At 43.5% G+C, this 23,920-nt stretch overlaps 1 protein-coding gene across 1 annotated transcript in view; it reads left to right on the forward strand.

Moving 5' to 3' along the window:
- The window catches only part of LOC124551788 (ionotropic receptor 25a-like), a 250,148-nt gene that overhangs the window by 123,206 nt on the left and 103,022 nt on the right, over positions 1 to 23,920 (forward strand). The window contains exon 7 of the mRNA XM_047126467.1: positions 20,303 to 20,542. Within this exon, the coding sequence (XP_046982423.1) occupies positions 20,303 to 20,542 (240 nt within the window). The remainder of the gene's footprint in view (positions 1 to 20,302; positions 20,543 to 23,920) is intronic.

Raw genomic sequence — 23,920 nt, forward strand, 5'->3', positions numbered from 1 at the left:
CCAAAGCACTAGTCACCCCATAAAAGGGCACATTGGCCACTTTGGTGGGTTGTACATAATGTGAAACTGGTACGAGGCACTTATGCGACCCTCCCCCGCTGATAAAGTCGTGAGAGTGGTGTAGCATGTACACAATCTGACTAAAAGTATCCGGACACCCCTATAAAATACGGAATTCAGTAATAGATGTCACCAGAGGCGGACCCGCAAATTTAGAAGGATGCGGGGAGTGTTGTGTTGTCAGTAGAGAAGCAGTCCGGAGAGTTCAGTGGCTTCGAACATGTACTAGTCATTGGATGTCACCAGAGTAACAAATCGATCAAGGACATTCCATCCCTTCTAAGGATGCCCGAGTCAGCTGTTGGTAATATGGCTGTTAAGTGGACACGCGAAGCAACATCCACAGCTGAACCAAGACCAGGCAGAATTCATGTACTGTCGGACAGAGACCGTCGAGTATTGGCGCAGGGTGACTGTAAAAACAAAAAATTCCTTGAAATCAGTGGAAGGGACCATTCGTGAGCTCCAAAGTGCTACCAGCAGTCCTGTTAGCACAGTGACTGTGAATATGGAGTTAAGAAGTATAGGGTGCAGTAGTCTAGGAGTCGATGCTTAGCGACGCTTAAGGTAAAGAGCGGTGGCACTGCACAGTTGATGACTAGAAACGCGTGATTAAGAGTGATAAATCACGCTGCACCCTGTGGCCATCCGATGGAAGATTTGGAGTTTGGCGAATGCATGGAGAACGTTACCTGCCGTAGTATGTAGCGCCAACAGTCAGTTTGAAGGACATAGTGTTGGTTGGTTGACTGGTTGGGGGTGAGGACCAAACAGCGAGGTCATCGGTCCCATCGGATTAGCGAAGGAGGGGGAAGGAAGTCGGCCGTGCCCTTCCAAAGGAACCATCCCGGCATTTGCCTAAAGCGGTTTAGGGAGATCACAGAAAATCTATGTCAGAATGGTCGGACGCGGGTTTGAACCGTCGTCCAGCGTGCTAACCACTGCGCCACCTCGCTCGGTATGTGGTGCTACAGAGTTGGGTTCTTTTTCGTTGTTACAGTGTGGTACCTTTATTGCGCTTAAGAAAACACTAAATGCCGAAGGATGTGAGCACATCTTACAACACTGCGTTCTACAAACAACAGAGGAACAATTCAGCATCTGTGAGGCAATGCTGTGTACACAATAACATTCCTGAAATGGATTTCCCAGCCCAGTTCCTGCCTGAACCCGATGGAACACCTTTGCCACGAGTTAGAAGGCAGACTTCGCTCCAGACCATAGTGTTGAACATCACTATCTTTTCTGGTTTCGCCTTTCCTCCGCAGACATTCACACACCTCGCTGAAAGTGTTCCCAGCAGAGTGCAAGCCATCGTAAAGGCATAGGATGGGCACTTTCCATACCAAAGTACACTAACAGGTGTGCGGATACTTTTGATCAAATAGCGTTTGTGCCAGTAGGATGTATGGAATCAGCGCAATAATCCTGGTCATCATGAAGAAATGACAGAATGCCAAAACGGAGATATCGCGTTTGATGGACCCACAAGCACACCGTAAATGAACTTGCCCATACTTGTTGTTGTATCAGCGCGAACTGTCCATCGTGTATGCAAGAAACTGTGTAACATTCGTAGCCATGTAACAGGGTGTAAGAGAACTGGTCTTAAAAGTATCCTCTCCGGATGCAACCTCGACTGTCACACCTTGTCGATGCGTATCGGTTTCGTTGGAATTCCTGTTGGAAACCTTCAGCTGTCTTTCATTTTACGCTGTACTACTGGTATCGATAACAGACCATTTTCAAGTTTATCATAAACGAGGAAATGCAAAACGTAAGAAATTGTACAGTTTGGCAAGTTTGTGTAATGTTATAAATATCGCACATAAGGCATAAATGGCATAAATGTTATACCATGATGTAAACGCTTACAAGTTGCTGTTACAGACCTGCCATAGTCAGTAAAATTGTCAACAACAAAAAATAACTGTACAGAGCAGTTGTTACCAGAAGGCTGATTCACGTCGAAAGTCAGTAACAAACTAAACAGATGAACGAATTTGCAGCATGCTGGGATAATTGCACGTCAGCAACTTGTCTTAATCAGTACAACGGAAAACCAGCCAAAGTTGCAAATTTCACTTTTTTTATTTACTTGATGACTAGGGGGGTTTCAGATCGATTCCGTATTTCTGGATTTCCGGAAGGCTTTTGACACGCTACCACACAAGCGACTCGTAGTGAAATCGCGTGCTTATGGAATATCGTCTCAGTTATGTGACCGGATTTGTGATTTCCTGTCAGAGAGGTCACAGTTCGTAGTAACTGGCGGAAAGTCATCGAGTAAAACAAAAGTGATTTCTGGCGTTCCCCAAGGTAGTGTTATAGGCCCTTTGCTGTTCATTATGTATATAAACTATTTGGGAAACAATCTGAGCAGCCGTCTTCGGTTGTTTGCAGATGACGATGTCGTTTATTTACTAATAAAGTCAACAGAAGAGCAAAACAAATTGCAAAACGATTTAAAAAAGATATCTGAGTGATGCCAAAATTGGCAGTTGACCCTAAATAACGAAACGTGTGAGGTCATCCGCATGAGTGCTGAAAGGAACTCGTCGCCGACGATTGCTCGTATACAAAACACTTGTAAATGTGGACGGCACACTTGGTGCTGCTGCATCTACAGGTAAGGGGAAGAATGTTGTTAGAGGAGTAGGTAAAACTGCTCAATTTCTACTTTTAAATGGGCCTACCTTGTTTTGTGGCGCGAGATTTAATTTTTCTCTAATGAAAAGTACCACTTCTTCCAGTCTTGGTAATGGTTGGATTACTGTTGCGTTTGTTGCATGTAATAATGCAGGGAGAGCTGGTTTGGAATCCTTTTAAACTCGTGAAATTTTGGCTTACCGTACTATACCTGTATCTGAGATTATTATCTCTGGTGAGGGTTCTTATTTTATGCCACATGGGAGTTTATCTTTGACTTGTCGTCTAATCTAAAAGCCGTAAATTCAACTAAACACCTAGTTATTACACTTACGAACAACTTCAATTGGAAGGAACAAACAGAAAACGTTGTGGGGAATGCTAACCAAAGACTGAGTTTTATTGGCAGGACACTTAGAAAATGTAACAGACCTGCTAAAGAGACTGCCTACACTACGCTTGTCCGTCCTCTTTTAGAACAGTGCTGCGCGGTGGGATCCTTACCAGATAGGACTGACAGACTACATCGAAAAAGTTCAAAGAAAGGCAGCATGTTTTGTATTATCGCGAAATATGGGGGAGAGTGTCACAGAAGCGATACAGGATTTGGGCTGGACATCATTAAAAGAAAGGCGTTTTTCGTTGCGACGGAATCTTCTCACGAAATTCCAAACACCAACTTTCTCCTGTGAATGCGAAAATATTTTGTTGACACCGACCTACATAGGGAGGAACGATCACCACGATAAAATAAGGGAAATCAGTGCTCGTACGGAAAGATATAGGTGTTCATTCTTTCCGCGCGCTATACGAGATTGGAATAATAGAGAATTGTGAAGGTGGTTCGATGAACCCTCTGCCAGGCACTTAAATGTGATTTGCAGAGTATCCAAGTAGATGTAGATGTAGTTTTCGGCCAGGTGTATGCACTGTAACTGTTCATTTGAACTTCATAAAGCGTATGTATTTTTGACATGTTTCTCGCATTTTTGGAAATAGAATTTTTACCATCTGGATGATTTGCAAATGGGTCCCGCCCAGTAGCTAATCATCAAGTAAATAAAAAAAGTGAAATTTACAGCTTTGGCTGGTACTGATAAACATTCGAAAATACGTCAAGTAGTACGTGGAGAACGGGCAAAGATAATGCCATGTTAGAGATAAAAACACTAGAGCATATGCTAACAAGTGAAGCTTTAGCCTAACAAACAGAGGTACAACACAATCTTTGGTTGATAGTAAACAGCATACATCTGTGAAATAGATCGTAATATTAACTATACAACATAAACAGGAACAAAATGTTATTTAGTTGAACTGAGTGCTTAGTAAAATATTCTAGTTTTAATCACCATAACCAAAGAAGTTGGGGAGAGGAGGTAGAACCATTTCTTTAAAGTGAAATTTTAATCCTCTACTATAGACAAAGGCAAATGTAAAGAAAAAGAAAAGATTATGGGGAAAGTGGGTAGAAGAATTGAGGAGAACAGGGAGTGGGGAGGAGGGAGGGGAGGAGAAGGAAACGAAAACCGGCAAAGGGAGTGACAAGGGACGCTAACTGTCAAGTATAAGCTTACGCATTAACCAAGCAGGTAAATATAATCCAGCTAACATCCGTGTGAATAAACTCAAAAACATACGTTAATGTTATACTACATGTTCTCCTTAAATGAGGAGATACTTGCAGAGTGAAGCTTTTTCCTAACTTTGTTCATTACGAATAAAAAGTTGTTAAGCACGAAAATTATTTTCATGTAACCTTTAAAATTCTTATGTACGCTATGGAATGTCTTCATGTGTTTTGTTAGCATATTTTTTTCTTGTCATTCCACGCTTCTTCCTACTTGATATTCCCACCTTCTCCCATGGCTGATTTCCGTCCTTCCTTCCTCCTCCCCCACCCCCACCTTTTTACTTTGTGTTCGTGCTCTGATTTATCCTGTGGCTACAGTGGCTCAGTCAATAATTTTGTTTATGGTTTGTCCCCCCCCCCCCTCCCAAATTTGCCTTCTTCGTCCCCAAATGGTTCAAATGGCTCTGAGCACTATGGGACTCAACTGCTGAGGTCATTAGTCCCCTAGAACTTAGAACTAGTTAAACCTAACTAACCTAAGGACATCACAAACATCCATGCCCGAGGCAGGATTCGAACCTGCGACCGTAGCGGTCCTGCGGGTCCAGACTGCAGCGCCTTTAACCGCACGGCCACTTCGGCCGGCTCTTCGTCCCCTCCCCCCTTCACAGGTGATTGTGCTAGTAATGTAAGTACAGTTATCTACTTAATTAATATTTAAGCTAATACTTGACTTTTAATGTCCCTTGTTTGCTTTTGTCCGTTTTCTTTCTTTTCTCCCCCCCGCCCCCCCCCCCCCCCCCCCGCCCTCTCGCCCCTTCCCCTTCAATTCTTGCTTGTAATCGCTTTCTCTACTAATTTTTCTGTTTCTTTACATTGTCCTATGTCGATAGTGCAGCATTAAAATTTCACTTTAAAGAAATAGTTCCACAACCCCTCCCCCCTCCTTTGGTTCTGCTATTTAAAATAACAATATTTTACAGTTCAACTGAATGTAGTTCAGTCATTATATATTTATTAGCAAACAGTTTGGTCAGATTAGTACATTTACTATATTGGTGACAATTTTGCTGACTATGGTTACCCTGCAACGGCAACTTGTAATCGTTTACATCTTGGTATAACATTCCTGCCATTTCTGCCCGTAAGTATGACGGTTATAACGTTTCACTACCTTGTCAGATCGCACAGTCTCTAACGTTTTGCATTTCTCCAGTAGGCCAAGCTAGAAAATGGTCTATTGACGAGACTAGGAGCACTGTGCAAACTGAAGGACAGCTGAAGGTTTCCACCTTGAATTCCAACGACTATTTAGCAGCTGATTTTCCCCAGCTATATGCATACATGAGTATCGGTTTCAAACAAGGCAGACATTTCTACCTTCGGTGGGTGATGGTCCATCGTAACCAGAGTTCCGAGGGAATAATGGCATGTGTACTGCGTACAGTAGACTTTTGGGGCCGTGATTCACAGCGGACAGCAGCCAACTTGTGGTACAACTAACTGCGGTTTTGCTTCTTCTCAATTGATCCAAGGCGTCGAGTGCATCGATGGAGTAATGAGACGTGTAATATGGATTGTTGTATTTCAGGTTGCAGAGAGTTCTGTGATGTTTTGGGGATGTTTTCTGTACCACGACTTGCGTCTGCTCAGCCATGTTATCGTGAACATTCGCAGTGACCACCCGTTTTCCACGATGCCAACGGTCGAGTTCATACGGCTGCATGCTTACGTTCCTCGTTTGACGAACACTCAGACACCCATCAAAACTCGACCGGTCCACAAAATCGCGCGAAAAAATGCATAATGTCTTAATTGTCTTTTGCTCTTAATATGTTGTGCTTGAAATAGCTAGACCAAGTGGGGAAACTAATGTGGGAAGAGCACTAATGAATCAGTGACTGACTTTAAGCTTTGCACTTGAGTTTAACCTCATCCTTTTCAGATTGTTGCAGAAGAGAAGGAACCTCCGAAAGTTGTCTATATTAGTCTTTGCATTTCTTACGATAAAAATGGTGTAAGTTCTTTCTATTACTGTTATCAACTTTTATCAGATTCTTTTTCAATGAAGTCAATTAAAAAATCTGTAGACAAAATCTTTCTTGCTTTAAACTGTCGAAAATCTGTACACTCGTCAGCGTATATTCGTTCATTCATCCTATGTGGAGCCTATTTCAGTGCCATAACAGTTTCCTGGTGCTGACTGGGGACACGAGACTAGAGTTAGTCAAGTAAGGTGTCTATTACTTTCTTTTCATCGAAAGTTCAATTAACAAAAGATTGACCACGTAGAGTTTGCAAGTTCGTATATCTATACTCTGTTCATATCGGTTCTTTTCATTTATGCAAAAGACAAAACTCTGAACATCTAAGCTTCAAACGTTAATCAAAATAATGATCACGAAACATACTTTACAGTTTGAACTGATTCTGAATATATTTTCTAGATTAACTACAGCGATTTACTCTTTATGTCTGCTTTTTCTTCTAGCTAGTAATTACAACAACAGTTCGAAAATTCACAAAAACTGAACATAGGTAAGCCACAACAATGGTTTTTACATTTCTCTCTCCCAAATCGCAGACTGGACTCTACTCCACGCACCATCCCGAGGCCGGCCGCTGTGAGGTCATCAGTCCCCTAGAACTTAGAACTACTTAAACCTAACTAACCTAAGGACATCAAACACATCCATGCCCGAGGCAGGATTGGAACCTGCAACCGGAACAGTCGCGCGGTTCCGGACTGAAACGCCTAGAACCGCACGGCCACAACGGCCGGCGCAGCAAATAGTAACTAGAGTCGCACAGAGCAACTACTTGCACAGTACGTATAGTAGCCGTCTCACTGCTTGCTTAATTTTCAAAATTATGTTGGTCTCTACCCCCAAGGGAAAGCTTTTTTCTGTTTATTCCCAGTCCAAGTGACACACCACATGTCTCACAGCTCACGTCACTGTTAATGGTTATTCCGTGCTCGAGGAATTCGATGAGTATCGGACCTGGGACGTCGAGCGTTACCTTGCCCGCTGAGGGCATACCGTTGAGTTTTTTAGGGAGAGGTCACGACGGGTGCTTCTGTTGCATGTCAGTTTCATTACGATATCCCAAAGCGGCAAATGCAAAGTTCAATCGATTTTGTCGTTACGACTTTTCATATATTTTCATTTGAACACTGCTTATATAACGTAGAACGAACAGAGAAGAGCCAGCGAAGAGCGGCGCGTCTTGTCTCGGAATAGTTTCATAAGCGCGAGAGCTTTACGGAGATGTCCAACAAAGTCCAGTAACAGACAGTACAAGAGAGGCGTTTTCCACCACAGAGAGAATAACTGTTGAATTTCCGAGAGCGCACGTTCCGTGGACAGCACTGACGGAAAAAACATCAAAAAATAATTAATGTAGAGTAATGAAATTTCTGGAATACATTGCTCTAGATAACTTATTTAAGTGATAAACATTGCAAGATCATAGGTTAAAGTAAGCACGAGATAAGGCATTGCGTATGTGAAATTCTGGTACATTAATATATATATATATATATGAAGGTGGTATGTGCTCTTTCAGACATGTCCGAAAGAACAGATACCATCTTCATATACACTCCTGGAAATGGAAAAAAAAAACACATTGACACCGGTGTGTCAGACCCACCATACTTGCTCCGGACACTGCGAGAGGGCTGTACAAGCAATGATCACACGCACGGCACAGCGGACACACCAGGAACCGCGGTGTTGGCCGTCGAATGGCGCTAGCTGCGCAGCATTTGTGCACCGCCGCCGTCAGTGTCAGCCAGTTTGCCGTGGCATACGGAGCTCCATCGCAGTCTTTAACACTGGTAGCATGCCGCGACAGCGTGGACGTGAACCGTATGTGCAGTTGACGGACTTTGAGCGAGGGCGTATAGTGGGCATGCGGGAGGCCGGGTGGACGTACCGCCGAATTGCTCAACACGTGGGGCGTGAGGTCTCCACAGTACATCGATGTTGTCGCTAGTGGTCGGCGGAAGGTGCACGTGCCCGTCGACCTGGGACCGGACCGCAGCGACGCACGGATGCACGCCAAGACCGTAGGATCCTACGCAGTGCCGTAGGGGACCGCACCGCCACTTCCCAGCAAATTAGGGACACTGTTGCTCCTGGGGTATCGGCGAGGACCATTCGCAACCGTCTCCATGAAGCTGGGCTACGGTCCCGCACACCGTTAGGCCGTCTTCCGCTCACGCCCCAACATCGTGCAGCCCGCCTCCAGTGGTGTCGCGACAGGCGTGAATGGAGGGACGAATGGAGACGTGTCGTCTTCAGCGATGAGAGTCGCTTCTGCCTTGGTGCCAATGATGGTCGTATGCGTGTTTGGCGCCGTGCAGGTGAGCGCCACAATCAGGACTGCATACGACCGAGGCACACAGGGCCAACACACGGCATCATGGTGTGGGGAGCGATCTCCTACACTGGCCGTACACCACTGGTGATCGTCGAGGGGACACTGAATAGTGCACGGTACATCCAAACCGTCATCGAACCCATCGTTCTACCATTCCTAGACCGGCAAGGGAACTTGCTGTTCCAACAGGACAATGCACGTCCGCATGTATCCCGTGCCACCCAACGTGCTCTAGAAGGTGTAAGTCAACTACCCTGGCCAGCAAGATCTCCGGATCTGTCCCCCATTGAGCATGTTTGGGACTGGATGAAGCGTCGTCTCACGCGGTCTGCACGTCCAGCACGAACGCTGGTCCAACTGAGGCGCCAGGTGGAAATGGCATGGCAAGCCGTTCCACAGGACTACATCCACCATCTCTACGATCGTCTCCATGGGAGAATAGCAGCCTGCATTGCTGCGAAAGGTGGATATACACTGTACTAGTGCCGACATTGTGCATGCTCTGTTGCCTGTGTCTATGTGCCTGTGGTTCTGTCAGTGTGATCATGTGATGTATCTGACCCCAGTAATGTGTCAATAAAGTTTCCCCTTCCTGGGACAATGAATTCACGGTGTTCTTATTTCAATTTCCAGGAGTGTATATACAAGACTCGCTTGCCATTTGACCATCTTCTTCTGTGCGGACGCACAAACAGTGCCCGAACTCTTACGGGAATCGGCAACAAGCCGCGAGTAATGAGTATAATGGGCAGGGGCGCTATGAATATACTGCGGACAATAAGTCGGGAATGTGGGTCTCACGGAAGGCGTGCCAGATTAAGTCCCTGCAGTCGCTCTGTCCTCTGTGACCTCGATGGCTCAGAAGGATAGAGCGTCTGACATGGAAGCAGGAGATCCCGGTTTCGAGTCCCGGTCATGCCACACATTTTCAACTGTCCCCGTTGACTTATATCAACACCTGTATGCAGCTAGGATATTCACTTCAAGGTAATTACGTTAATAACAAGTGAAACCACCAGAATAGTGAATGCAAGCATGCAGACTCGCATGCATTGTGTTGTACAGATGCCGGATATTAGTTTGTGGGATGGCGTTGCATGCCTGTTACAGTTAGTCTGTCAAAAGAGAGACAGTTAATGCTATTTGTGAATGATGCCAGAGTTGTCATCCGATGGTGTCCAGTATGTGCGCGATTGGAGACAGAGCTGGCGATCGTGCAGGCCAAGACAACATATCGGCATTTGTTAGAGCTTATTAGGTTACAAGAGCGGTATGTGGGCGAGCGTTATACTGTTGGAAAATACCGCACGGAATACTGTTCATGCAGGCCGCTGTGGTCGAGCGGCTCTAGGCGCTTCAGTCCGGAACCGCGCTGCTGCTACGGTCGCAAGTTCGAATCCTGCCTCGGGCATTGATGTGTGTGATGTCCTTAGGTTACTTAGGTTTAAGTAGTTATAAGTCTATGGGACTGATGACCTCAGATATTAAGTCCCATAGTGATTATAGCCATTTGATTTGAATACTGTTCATGTACGAGATGGCAGCGCAACAGGTCGTATCACCAGACTGACGTACAGATTTGGAGTCAGGGTGTATGGGATAACTACAAGAGCGCTCGTGCTCTCATACGAAATCATATCCCAGATCCTATCTCCGGTATGAGTCCGCTGTTTCTAGTATGCAGACGGGTTGGTAGTGGGCTCTCAACTGGATTCCTCCTAACCAAAGCACGGCCATCACTGGCACTGAGGCAGGACCAGCTTTCATTAGGAAACACAGCAGACCTCCACTCTGCCTTCCAATGAGTTCTCGCTTGACAACAATGAAGCTGCAAATGGCCTTGGTTTGGGATAAGTGGAATGCACAGAGCGTCTGGTCCGAAGCTGTCATTGAGATAACCTACATGTATTAGTTCGTTGTGTCGCTGTGGTGCCAACTGCTGCTCAGATTGCTGCTGCAGCTGCAGTACGATGGGCCACAGCCATACGCTGTACACACTAGTCTTCCCTCTCGGTAGTGCCACGTGGCCGTCCGGAGCACGGTCTTCTGCGACCGTCCATTCCCAAGACCGCAGCTGCCAGCAGTCATGTACAGTGGTTACATTCCTGCCAAGTCATTCTGCAGAATCCCAGAAGGAACATCCAGCTTCTTTTGGTCCTATTACATGACCTCGTTCAAACTCAGTAATGTGTTTAAAGAGCGTCTTTGTCGCCTTAAAGGCATTGTAACGTATTACTATCTTTACGACGTTCCTCATCGAGCCACATACGTTATCTCTCACACAAATAATGATAAAAATTCAGAAATTCAGGGTCGCCACCAGCCCAAGCCCTTTCTAACCATTTAGAAAAAAAACGGAGCTGGAAAATTATTAGTTTAATTACTTTAATAATTTCTTTAAGTATCCAGATAAATAGCACTCCATGTCGTGCATGAAGCAACTTGATTAATTCAGGATTGGAAATCGGAGTACGTGGGTAAGATCAAGACCACAGAATTTATCTTTCACGCAGATTATTTATTGTATCGAAGTATTTGGTTGCACATCTTCACTACACATTACTGGTGCCTGACTAGAAATGTTTAAGTTAGAATTACGTGAGAATGTAACAGAGCAAAATTTAACTACAGCAAGAAAAAGCACAGAAAACGGGGGTGGGAGACAATGATACTATCATCTCCTTTGCATTCATACCATAAAAATTTCTCAGTGAGATTCCCATTACGATTCTACGCATGCACTATTCTGGACAGAGGTTTAACCAATCCACGAGGTTGTGCGATAATTATTCAACATACTAACTGCGTCTGCTGCTTGCAAACGCCTGAAATAGAGCACGTGGTGCATTCCGAATCAAACTGTTGTGCTGCTTGGTAGAAAGCGCACGAAAGAACAGATATTCTTGCAGAAATTATAGCTCATTAAACAAGCAAACTGTTAAAATAAAGCCTATTGCGGTGCCGTGGTGGACCAGAAGGGTCATTGATTACCAAACACTTGGCACAAAATCGACACACAAAGACAAAAGCAACTTCCACAAAACATAAGATTAAAAATCATTAAAAATCATACTCACTTCGACACAGTATTACACTCACGTACCGTTGAAGTGATCCTAACCAGCTTTTCCTAATCAGATTTACCGTGTGAAATTCTACTTCATTGTTGTTCAAAATGAACAAAGTAGCTTCCACACTTTTAACTCAAACACCCAAAAATCGCCTATTTAAAGCAATCTAATTATGGCATATTCGGAAAAATAACTCGCTTCACACGCTTCAGTTAAGCTGAAGTCCTTAAGTATTTCAACAGTTAAACATAACCAAGTCCTAACTCAACTTGCTTCCTATCACCTGAAACCCCCCTTAAGAGCTACGATCCGTACTCACCAAGCGTTCACCGAAGAGTGCCGCTTTCTCTTTCGAGATTACCTAGCTCCCCATGCAGCGAAAGCTACCAGATGGGTAGCCCTCCGTCACCAACCTCACATACAAAAACAGCCTTCAACTAAGATGGGTAAACCTCTCTGTTCAGGTATTGGAAACCTAAGTTGGTCATCCTGTGCTCTCCTTCCAACGAGAAGCAACATCGTCTGCTCCCAGCAGACGATGACCAACTCAGAGTTTCCCACAAAACAAAACCGAAACCCCACATTCAAACACACATATGATATTCAATAGGCCTTATCTGAATGCTCAGTCCTTCTGGAAGAGTTCATGAATTGAGCTGAAATCGGGTAGTAAAGTGAATAAGTTGTACCGAATTCGACAAGCGTCTTATAAAACGACTTCACAGAGACGTTTCAGCATTCTTGATCGTGGTCAACTCACCACTTCCAATCTCAAAGTTAACTAACGCTCACGATACCTACAGCGTGTGTTTAAAACAAACCTGATTTGCATTCTCATAGTGGAGCTACTAGCGTCACTCTTATGCCACTGGCGCAAAATTTGAATAGACGTCATCTTTCAGCTGTAGAAACACGCCTACCAACTTTCGTTTATGTCGCACTACGCCTTCTTGGTGATGCGATTTTTTTCAGTCAGAGTGTTATTTCTTCTCATACAGATACCGCGACTCTACCAGCGAGAGAAATTGTAGGTCTTACGGCTGCTTACAAACAGTAGTTTACCGCTCGCACCATTCTCAAATTGAACAAAAAACAGGTGGAATGATAGTGGTAACAGAAGTTCCCTCCGCCACACACCATAAGGTGACTTGTGGAGTGTATGTTACATGTAGATCTAGATTTTGAACGGAAACTTTGACGTAAAATGGCAAAAGAAATATGTTATCAAGCTATCTGAATGACCGCACGGAATATTGATCGACGTGCTCTTTAGTAAATAAGGTCTGCTGTAATTCGCCTGACTGCTCTGGGCCGGGTTTTTAGCGGGCATTCGCCCGTTTGCCGATCGAAAGTCGGGCTGTAATCGCGTGTTGTGCTGTAACCTGGCAACGGGTTGGTCGATGCTCGCACACTGAGTGCCCTTCAATGTTTCAGACGCCCAGCTCTATTCCGATGACCCAGATCGCCGCTGCCTCGCCAGCATTTCTGTGGCTCTATGGTCAGCTGTCAGAAAGTTATAGCACCACTCGCGTTCCAGTCTTGACAGCAGATCCCCATTACCTAAAAACGATACTCTCATGGGAAACTTTAGGTATGATACAATGAATGACAGAACTTATACATTATAAGAATGTTTCAAGAGAAGCACTTCCTTCCAGAGAAAAAAAAGGAAAATAGAATTGAAAAATACTAAATTGTAACTATTTCATCAAACAATAAAGAACTTTGCAGTTGGAGATCAGGTCCACCTTGTGCAAAAACATAGTTTTGTTTTCCTTCTCACCCAAATATGTTTCCTCACTGCTGTGACTCATCAGAGGATACACTATTTAAAGTCAAACCTCGTTAATCGGGGTCCCACTATTTCGGATTTCCGGTTATCCCTGAACATGTCTTTTCAATTTTTTTGAGACATGGCATTTAGTAGCACAGCAGCCTAGTACCACAGTTATTAAGTTTAAATTCAGCCAACTACCGCACACATGTCCTGGCGCGATGTTAGTTAATAGTACTCTGGTGCCTCCGTTTGTTGCGAATGTAAAATGACATCAAAGCTACAGAAACTGCTAGTGTCCATGGACAAAAAGTTAAGTGCACTGTACATTATGAATAAAGGAGAATCGTCAGAAAACATTGGTGCTGAATTTGCTGTTAGAACTTCGTCTTTCCTAGATTGAAACAACCGGAAATAAATTGAAGAACTTTAGTTCAAAATGACGACAAAGGACAGTTTAAAAATCAATAAGGGAACCGCTAGATGACGGATTTTCATGTGGTTCAGTGCAGTGAAAGTCCTCCAGGGGTTACACTAGGAAAGGAATTAGAAAATCTTATGCATGAATCTGGCATTTTTTTTATTGGTTGCTATTCAGTAAGATATAAGCTTCCACATTAGATGACTGCGCAAAAGCTATTAAAAGGGTAACGATTGAATTACAACGAAGATTTGTTGTAATGTCCTCTTCTGATAAGGGCAACCAAACCATTCCTTTGCCTTAAAGTCCGTGAATCCTCCCTCCTTGAGAATAAGTCACAAAATTCTGCATGGATGTACGGTTTGCTTTTTAAAAACTGTTTCTTTGAGATTTTGTACCCAGTATAACGAAACTGTAAACTTAACTTATGCATGTTAGAAACTTATCTTAGTTCAAAAACAGACGCTCCCTAATTTCATTATATATTTACGGGAGAAAAGGTATGTTTCTTAGAATTTTCAGAGGCTTGTAAGCGTATCTTTCCGAAAAATTTTGACAAGATTCATATTCACACATCCAAATATGTAAGAACTTTGAATATCGCTGTCACTTAGATTCCAGAGATCACGAAACAAGTTCTCTCGGGCAGGCGAAATTTGAACCTTGTCATTTTACCCTTTTCATTGCACCCTTATAATTACTGTACTATTTTACCACTGTTTCGCTTCTTCTTCTCTATTCCTTTGCGCCAACTCTGTGGCTTATGCTTCCTCTTCCGATAATTTCCACTGATTTTCACATTTTTGTCAACGTTTCCCATTTCTACCTCTGCCATGTTCGCTGTTTGTATTGTACCGAATGCGACAACTGAACACTTCAAACGTTCTAAACTTGGTTCTTAAACAGATTAATATTACACAAGGCTTATATTTCATGTTTACACTTTCATTAATTCCAATATAATCGACCTGTACCCCTAACCCTATTCAAATTTCAGTTAATTAACTGTTGTCCGTCTATCATTTGGTACAAAGTTGTCTATCCTGCTACTCAGCTGTTCAGTTTCTTTCCGCTAGAGGAAAGCTGGAGTGTAGTGGACGGTTGGTCCGTTTTTGACATTACAGAAATCATGTCTAACGAAATGCAATACATTCTCTGTGTTGTATTACATCCTAAGGTGATATTTAGGGGTTAGAGCGATGGCAATTTTGATACTTCTCGTATCTAGTAAGAGATGGCAGCGCTTTTCTTCAGATTTTTACATTTTAGGGTTATCCTATTTTGTGTGCATATCTTCAAATGGACTTGAATAACGTATTATCAGCTATAAGGAATTCTGCATCTACGTTTTATACTACGTACAAGACGCTAATTCAGCCAACCGCCATACCGCAACCTGGTGCACATAAAATGGTAGTCGTTGTGTTTACACCACTGTCAGTTGACAGCTGCTGATGAACGTGAACACTTGTAGTCCAATATAGTTATGTTTATGTTTGTACGTAGTACTCTTGTATTCGACAAACCGATGAGTAATGATCTTCATGGTAGTGAAAAGGGCAAATTGGAATGTAATGCGATATCCAACACTGACGGACAATGTGTAGTAAAAATTTTAAAGCATAAGTTACATTGAAACTTCCTGGAAGATTAAAACTGTGTGCCCGACCGAGACTCGAACTCGGGACCTTTGCCTTTCGCGGGCAAGTGCTCTACCAACTGAGCTACCGAAGCACGACTCACGCCCGGTGCTCACAGCTTTACTTCTGCCAGTATCTCGTCTCCTACCTTCCAAACTTTGGCAAATGGCTCTGAGCACTATGGGACTTAACATCTATGGTCATCAGTCCCCTCTTCCAAACTTTACAGAAGCTCCTGCAGGAGAGCTTCTGTAAAGTTTGGAAGGTAGGAGACGAGATACTGGCAGAAGTAAAGCTGTGAGTACCGGGCGTGAGTCGTGCTTCGGTGGCTCAGTTGGTAGAGCCAGGAGCTTCTGTAAAGTTTGGAAGGTAGTAGACGAGATACTGGCAGAAGTAAAGCTGTGAGTACCGGCCGTCAGTCGTGCTTCGGGAGCTCAGTTGGTAGAGCACTTGCCCGCGAAAGGCAAAGGTCCCGAGTTGGAGTCTCGGTCGGGCACACAGTTTTAATCTGCCAGGAAGTTTCATATCAGCGCACACTCCGCTGCAGAGTGAAAATCTCATTCTGGATAAGTTACATTGTGATTCCATAGGTTATTTAACAAGACAGTTTGTCAAGTTGTAATACCATGATTGTAAAATATTTTGCATAAACTTCTGTTCATCCTCTTGCAGATCCGATGATGTAAGCACAGCTCTCTCGAAACCGGTCATCCAACAGAATGCTTTTTTAGCTATATTGGCTTGCGAAATTATCTTCAATTAGACATTGCAGATCGCCTCCAGGAATGTATATCAAAATGTAATGCCTAGTTAACTAGGTAATGGACCATCAACAAAGATACATAAATGAAAATGTTGACGTCCTCTCACGCGTAGCTAGATGCTGTTAAAATTGTGGTAGATGCTTTTTGCATTCGGCTGCAGGCAGTGGCCCCTTGCGGGGTCGCCCGCATTGCCACCAGCGCCGCCCCCCCCCCCCCCCCCTAAGTCAGCCCTCGTACGCTTTTCGTTCGTTTCTTTCGCCAGTCAACGCGGCTGAATCGAGTTATGGAGTAGTTGTACTTTCCTATGTAGCAGGCGCGTCCGCGTCATCGTATTTTATACGTTTCTGACTGGCACATACATAGCTAACACATACCCACGAGAAAAGTCGCGGCCATTCTAGTGATCTCGATACGTTACTCTGTCTGGCATTTGTTCGAGAAAAGTCGCGAATATTCTACTGTTTTCTTGTACAGAGAACCTTCGATACGTAGCCGAATAGGAAGCTAGTTTGCATTCATGTAAAATTCAAACATACGAGGGCTGTTCAGTAAAGAATGAGCATAATTTTTTTATGGTCATAATTTCTCGCGCTAAAATTTAATCTTATGATATTCTGTTAGCTTATGTGCAACAAACACGCCGTAGTAGTTTCATTGTTGTGACTCCTGCTTCCCGCCAGTGAGTAGCGGGCACGGTCAGACATGTTCAGTATCGCCAACCGCTGCAATGGAGATAACACGCGAAGAACAATATGAGACTTTGAAATTCTGCTTTCGTCTCAACAGATCTTCAGCTGAGGCCTATAAAACGTTATAGGCGGCCTATGAAGAATCTGTTTTTCCCTACAGCGCAGCTCGAAGGTGGTTTAAAATGTTTAAAGGGGAGAGACAAGCAATTTCAAAGGAAGGTGGACCCGATGCTCCAGTTGCTGCTCTTACAGAAGAAAACATCAACACTGCTGCTGTCGCTGTGAGAGATGATCGACGAATTACCTGAGGATCACTTTCTGAAATACTGAACATTTCATTGGGTGCCACCACACGTTGGTGACAGAATAATTGCACATGACACGTGTTTGTGCGCGATAGGTTCCAAGACTGTTTACTCCCGAACAAAAGGACATTCGCGTGCAGGTCTGCATGCAGTTAAAATTGATGTTAGAGGAAGGTCCGGAGTTCTTTTCAAATGTAATCACTGTTGATGAAACTTGGCTACATCATTTTGATCCGGAGAGCAAACGGCAAAGCTCAGTGTGGCATCTCCTTCATCACCAATCCCCAAAAAGCCAAAGTGGTTGCTTCTGCTGGGAAGGTCATGGTCATCTCAGTCTTTGATATTCTTGGAATGGTTTTGTCAGTACCTGCACACACATCAGTAACTGGACAATACTACAGGGATGTCCTGAAAACATTGCAGGTCCATATCAGGGGCAGAAGACCACATTTCCGTGAAGCAGGCTGGATGTTGCACCACGATAATGCGCGGCCGCATATTGCCAAGGTTGTTGCTGAATATCTTGCAAAAATCAACTTGAAGTGCATCCCTCACCCTCCATATAGTCCGGATTTAGCTCCATGCGACTTTTTTCTATTTCTTAACATGAAGAAACGCCTTCGGGGGAGGCATTATTAACTATCACAAGCAGTGGTGAAGGCTGCGGAGGCGATTTTGAAGGACGTTTAAAAAAATGGTTTCCAGTATGTATCTGAAGACTCGCAGAAACGCTGGGACAAGTACATCGCATTCATGGGAGACTACTTTGAGAAGGACTATCAAAATCATGAGGATGAGTAAATGTATGTAGTCAGAAAAAAATTATAATCATTCTTTATTGAATAGCCCTCGTACTTTTGCCCTCACAACTACTGGAACATGACGGTAATTCAAAAAATGGTTCAAATGGCTCTGAGCACTATGGGACTTAACTTCTGAGGTCATCAGTCCCCTAGAACTTAGAACTACTTAAACCTAACTAACCTAAGGACGTCACACACATCCATGCCCGAGGCAGGATTCGAACCTGCGACCGTAGCGGTCGTGCGGTTCCAGACTGTAGCGCCTAGAACCGCTCGGCCACTCTGGCCGGCGTGACGGTAATGATATGGCGCATAAATCGAATCAGTCATTAAATGAGCTACCATTCTTTGAAGAAGAATCACTCTTTGTGATTAAAGAGAGACTAATTGGAGACATCCTTTAATACAAGCAAACGAGCATAAACGCCCTTAATGATCATGATTCTGTTATGCAAGCGTTGTCTGTTTGTCCTAGATCTGACTGTCCTACTTTTCACGCGCTGTACAAAATATTTGCTTGTCTACCTGCATCAATTGCTGCAGTAGAAAGAAATTTTTCAACATTGGGGCATACAAAGACATGGCTGAGGTCGACAATGAAGGAGGAGCGGCTTAATGGCTTAGCTCTGTTGAACACTCACCCTGACATTGATGGTCCTATTGACGATGTAATTAACCAATTTGCCAGGAAGAACAGGCGCATAGAATTCATCATTTAACGAGGAGAACCACAATTGTAACTCTTTTGTACGAGGGCCTTTCTAAAAGAAATGCACACTATTTCTGTAAAAATACATTTTCATTCGGAATGTGTGAAAGTTTTACAGTGTGTAGATACATCCTTCCCGCTTGTTTTCAAACTAAGTTCAAACTGTTCCCGTGAGTGGCGCCGTCACAGCATGTCTTCAAGGTTGCTGCTACACTTGACGTTCGTCAGAAGCAACTTGCTGTCATAGAATTCCTGTGCCGTGAAAACAAGACAGTGGGAAACATCCACAAGAGGTTGAAAACTGTGTATGGAGATGCTGCTGTCGATCGTAATACAGTTAGTCGGTGGACAAGCAGGTTACGTGATGAAAGCGGGCACGGCAATATTGAGGATTGTCCTCGCAGCGACAGGCCTCATACTGCACGCACTACAAAGAATGTGCAGAGAGTTAATGGATTGGTGACTGCTGACAGACGCATCACAGTGAAAGAATTGTCACGCTACGTTGGGATAGGGGAAGGAAGTGTTTGCAGAATACTGAAAGTGTTGGCGTTAAAAAAGGTTTTTGCCAGGTGGGTTCGCAGGATGTTGACAGTGGCTCACAAAGAAACACGAAAAACGGTATGTAGCGAACTTTTGGAACAGTACAGGAATGGTGGAGATGAATTTCTTGGAAGAATTGTGACAAGTGATGAAACAAGGCTCCATCATTTTTCACCAGAGACGAAGAGGCAATGCAAATTCACCCAAGAAAAAAAAAATTCAAAACCACACCTTCTGCTGGAAAAGTTATGGCTACGGTGTTTTTCGATTCCGAAGGACTCTTGCTTGTGGACATCATGCCAAGTGGAACCACCATAAATTCTTATGCATATATGACGACAGGTAAGAAAATTCAAGCTCGACTGAGTCGTGTTAGACCACATCGGCAAAAGCAGGATGTTTTGATGTTGCACGACAATGCACGGCCACATGTCAGTCAAAAACAATGGAAGTGATCACAAAACTCGGATGGACAACACTGAAACACCCGCCTTACAATCCTGATCTGGCTCCATGTGACTATCATCTCTTTGGGAAACTGAAAGACTCTCTTCATGGAACAAGGTTTGAAGATGATGACTCCCTTGTGCACGCTGCCAAACAGTGCCTCCAACAGGTTGGTCCAGAATTTTACCGTGCGGGTATACAAGCGCTGGTTCCAAGATGGCGTAAGGCAGTTGAGAGGGATGGAAATTATGTGAAGAAATGAAAATATTGTTCCTAAAGGATGTATCTACACACTGTAAAACTTTCAAACATTTAGAATAAAAGACGGATATTAAAAAAAATAGAGTGCATTTCTTTCGTTAAACTTAGCATGTGACTTGATTATTTTTTATTAAGGTAAAACTGAAGGTAGCTCAAGATACCTTTAGCGCCCCCTCCTCGAGGTTCTGTATCTGCCAATGGGTGCAGGTGGCGCCCGCGTACCTGCGAGCGGCGCTGTCCGCCGTGGTGGAGGCGCTGACGGAGCTGCACAGCAAGGGGCTGGAGGTGCGGCCGGTGGCCAAGCAGTGCAGCTCCGCCGACGCCGGCTCGCCGTCGGACGACGAGGGCGACGGGGGTGGGGGCGGGGGCGTGGACGCCGAGGACGCCACCGAGCCGCCGCCCAACGCCACCGGCAACTACGACGCCTTCCTCAGGGCCATCGCGCTGGTAAGCACTGGGGAGACCAGGTCTCTCCCGCATTACGGCAGTATTCTCTTACCCCTCGCGACTCCCTTACTGAACGCCTCTTTCTCCCGTATATTTCGTCACTGATCACTATTGAAAACATTAATCCCTCGAAGTACAATCGATAGTTCAAGTACCATGATCGATAGATCTCGTAAAGGTTTCGTGTAATACTCGACACTATTGTTGACATACAGTAGTATTACCGTTTTTGATTCTACGGAAAGAAGAGAGTTTGGCTCAAGGGAATGTAAAGAGTGAAGAAGGAATGGCGTAGTCTACGCATCTAGAGGGGTCGTGACAGGGGAAATGTTCACTTCTCAGTACTGTACTGGCAACCTACGGATGCGCTCGCCTCGTACCGATCAGTAACTGTGGTACAAATGACACAATGAAGCAACAAGGAGCCGTGCAGGAGGATTATAGAGACCCCTCATTACATTGTTTATTTCTCAACTGACTCACACAATGCAAGAAAATTTCTCAATACCTCGAAAGAGTTGATTCCCTGCTCAGAGATTGATAAAGTCAGAGCTTATGATAGAAACCATTTTTATTATAACTGCAAAGAATATTTTTAATTTGCACTAGAAGGTACAAGACTGTAGAATTCTGCAGCTTCTGTACATAAGTACTTGTAGTGACCACAAGATATACAGGGTATCCCATTTATCTTGACCACTGTTTGTCCAGATGGAAATTGCAAGTGAAATACCTAATGAAAAATACATGGTGCCATTTAAAAAAGTCATACCGCTGTTCACATCATTGTAGAAAGCAAAGCTACAACGAAGGCAATCATGCTGATTGATGTCCCCCTAACAGCTAAAGAACATTTGCTGAAACATTTTGTAATTTGCATCTGGACAATCAGTTATTTAGGGTGGTCAAGATAAATGGGACCCCCTTGTATGTGGGCAAATTTGTCGGATTCTATTGTGTATTATATGTAGTGAACAAATAAATTGTTGAGTTTAGATTAGTTTAGATTATATTTCATTCGACAGACCCAAAAATGAGAGAATAGTCTTAGTGTGGCATATGTCAGAAAAATATAACAAACATATTTAGAACACTTGAGTGTAATATTTGTCTCTGAATTTGCACCACAACTGAGTCTTGTTACACGCTTTTTTCGGTTTGTGCAGTTCTCCATACTATGGTACCGTAGGGCATAATAGAGTAAGAGTAAGCAAAAATTGCCAGTTCTTTTATATTTATATCTCCATTGTAGCCCATTCCAAGAAAATTCGACGGTCGTGTGCAGCTGAAATTTATTGCTACTAAATCTCCCTTAAAAGTTTCTTAAAATCAATGTTAGATGTTGACTGCCTCCCTTAAAATGACACACAAATGTTGGTCGCCCTAGTAGGAACCTCCGCTTCAGTCGTGCCCATGCCTAATTCTAGAATGGTAGTCAGGGATAGCTATATCTGTGATTAACTGTATATTGTTGTACAGGATGTATTTCTAAAGACGACCTACACAGTAAGGACCTGAAGGCCACACGATGCCAACCGACCTCCGTCTCCTGATCGGCTAGTGACGTCGTTTGATTCTGGTCTGAAGGTAATGGAGTAGACATATTCCTGCCCCAGTTACTGTCAGTTTTCCAAGCCTTGGCTCCGCTATTTACCTTCCAAGTATCTCTTCACTCTTCCTCTTGAAGCTGAGTGCACTCTTTTTTCTTCTTCTACGCATGAGCTATTCTGTACTAAGTTTATTTCAACTGTTTCTCCTTTATTTTCTTCCATGTGCTCTCATCATTTCTGGAGGTTCCCCTCTTCTTTCTTCTATCCAAGTGACTCCAGTCACCTTCTGTTTTCCATGGAAAACTTTGGAATCTTGCAATTTCTTTCTGAGTAGCAGTCGTTCCTCGGTATCTTGCGGAGTGATTAGGATTTCTTCTGTGTCCCTTCCAATTACTTTGCCCCATGTGTCATCCATTTTTGGGTTATCGAAATGAATGAACAGCCTCTTTGTCGGTCTGTTGGTATTCATCCTTTGTATGAAGCTACAGAAAGATTTCTCCTTTTCCCTATCAAGTCCGTAATTTTTTTCAGTGAATGTGTACTATTCACTATTATTTCGTCCTCTGTATAGTGTATCCTCTTTAATTTGTCCCAAAATTTTCCTTAGTATTTTTCTTTCTGTGGTTACCGGTGCTTCTATCATCGCCTTTACGTTTAGAGTTAAAACTTCTGCTGCATAAAATGCTCCTGGCCGAATTACTGTGAAGTAATGTCTGTAGCATTGAGGGATATTTATTTCTGATTATATACATCATTAGTGAGGTACTGTAACATTTACGTCTTCTTAATTATTGCTTTAAGGACGTCTTTCTCCCAAACGCCTCCCACAATGTTTTTTATTGAATTATTTATTCACACAGGGACCATTTGACAATGATATAGTGTTTATTCTCGTAATGAAAATAAATAGCTCAAATATATATAAATATAGGATATACTGTATGTTATTAGGAGGATAAGAAAGGTGGTCCCCTGTGGACCCACTGAAGGAACCATCCTGGCATTTTAAATATATAAATTATACAGCCAACTGGTTGCATAAGTTCAATGTAAAAACCTTGACCAGTTTTCAGTATCACTAAGGGTATCTTCTTCAGAAGGAAGCCACGTAAATTACATGACGTAATGTCTTTTCTTTTAACAAGCTCTGCCTGTGTAACAATTTTTACTTTTTCCCTGGAGGACTTTACACCGTATTTCCTGTTGTTTCACTTCAGCTCTTTAGCTCATCATGTACGTTTACAACGTAATTTATGTGACTTCAAAAAATGGTTTAAATGTCTCGGAGCACTATGAGACTTAACATCTGAAGTCATCAGTCCCCTATAACTTAGAACTACTTAAACCTAACTAACCTAAGGACATCACACATATCCATGCCCGATGCAGGATTCGAACCTGCGACGGTAGCCGTCGCGCGGTTCCAGACTGAAGCGCCTAGAACCGCTCAGCCATCGCGGCCGGCAATTTATGTGACTTCCTTCTGAAGAAGTTACCCTTAGTGGTATCGAAACCTGATCAATGTTTCTTACATTAAACTTATGCAACCGGTTGGCAGTATACTTTGGACACTGAGAATTTATTTACGGTTGCTGCTGTCAGCCATGTTTAAAATTGTGAGATCTTGCTGGAAACAATTTAGGTAAAACGTTCTGAGATGCTCATAAAATTTCTTTATTGAACAACCAGTTTCAGCTTGCAGAATATCAGCATGTTCATCAAAACATTTACAACCTGACGTTGATCTGTGGGCCGAAACTGATTGTTCAGTAAGGAATTTTATCAGCAGCTCTTGATGGTAAATCAAGACGGCCTCTGAACCTTATGA

Source organism: Schistocerca americana, chromosome 1 (assembly GCF_021461395.2).
Source record: "Schistocerca americana isolate TAMUIC-IGC-003095 chromosome 1, iqSchAmer2.1, whole genome shotgun sequence".
NCBI classification, from domain to species: Eukaryota; Metazoa; Arthropoda; class Insecta; order Orthoptera; family Acrididae; genus Schistocerca; species Schistocerca americana.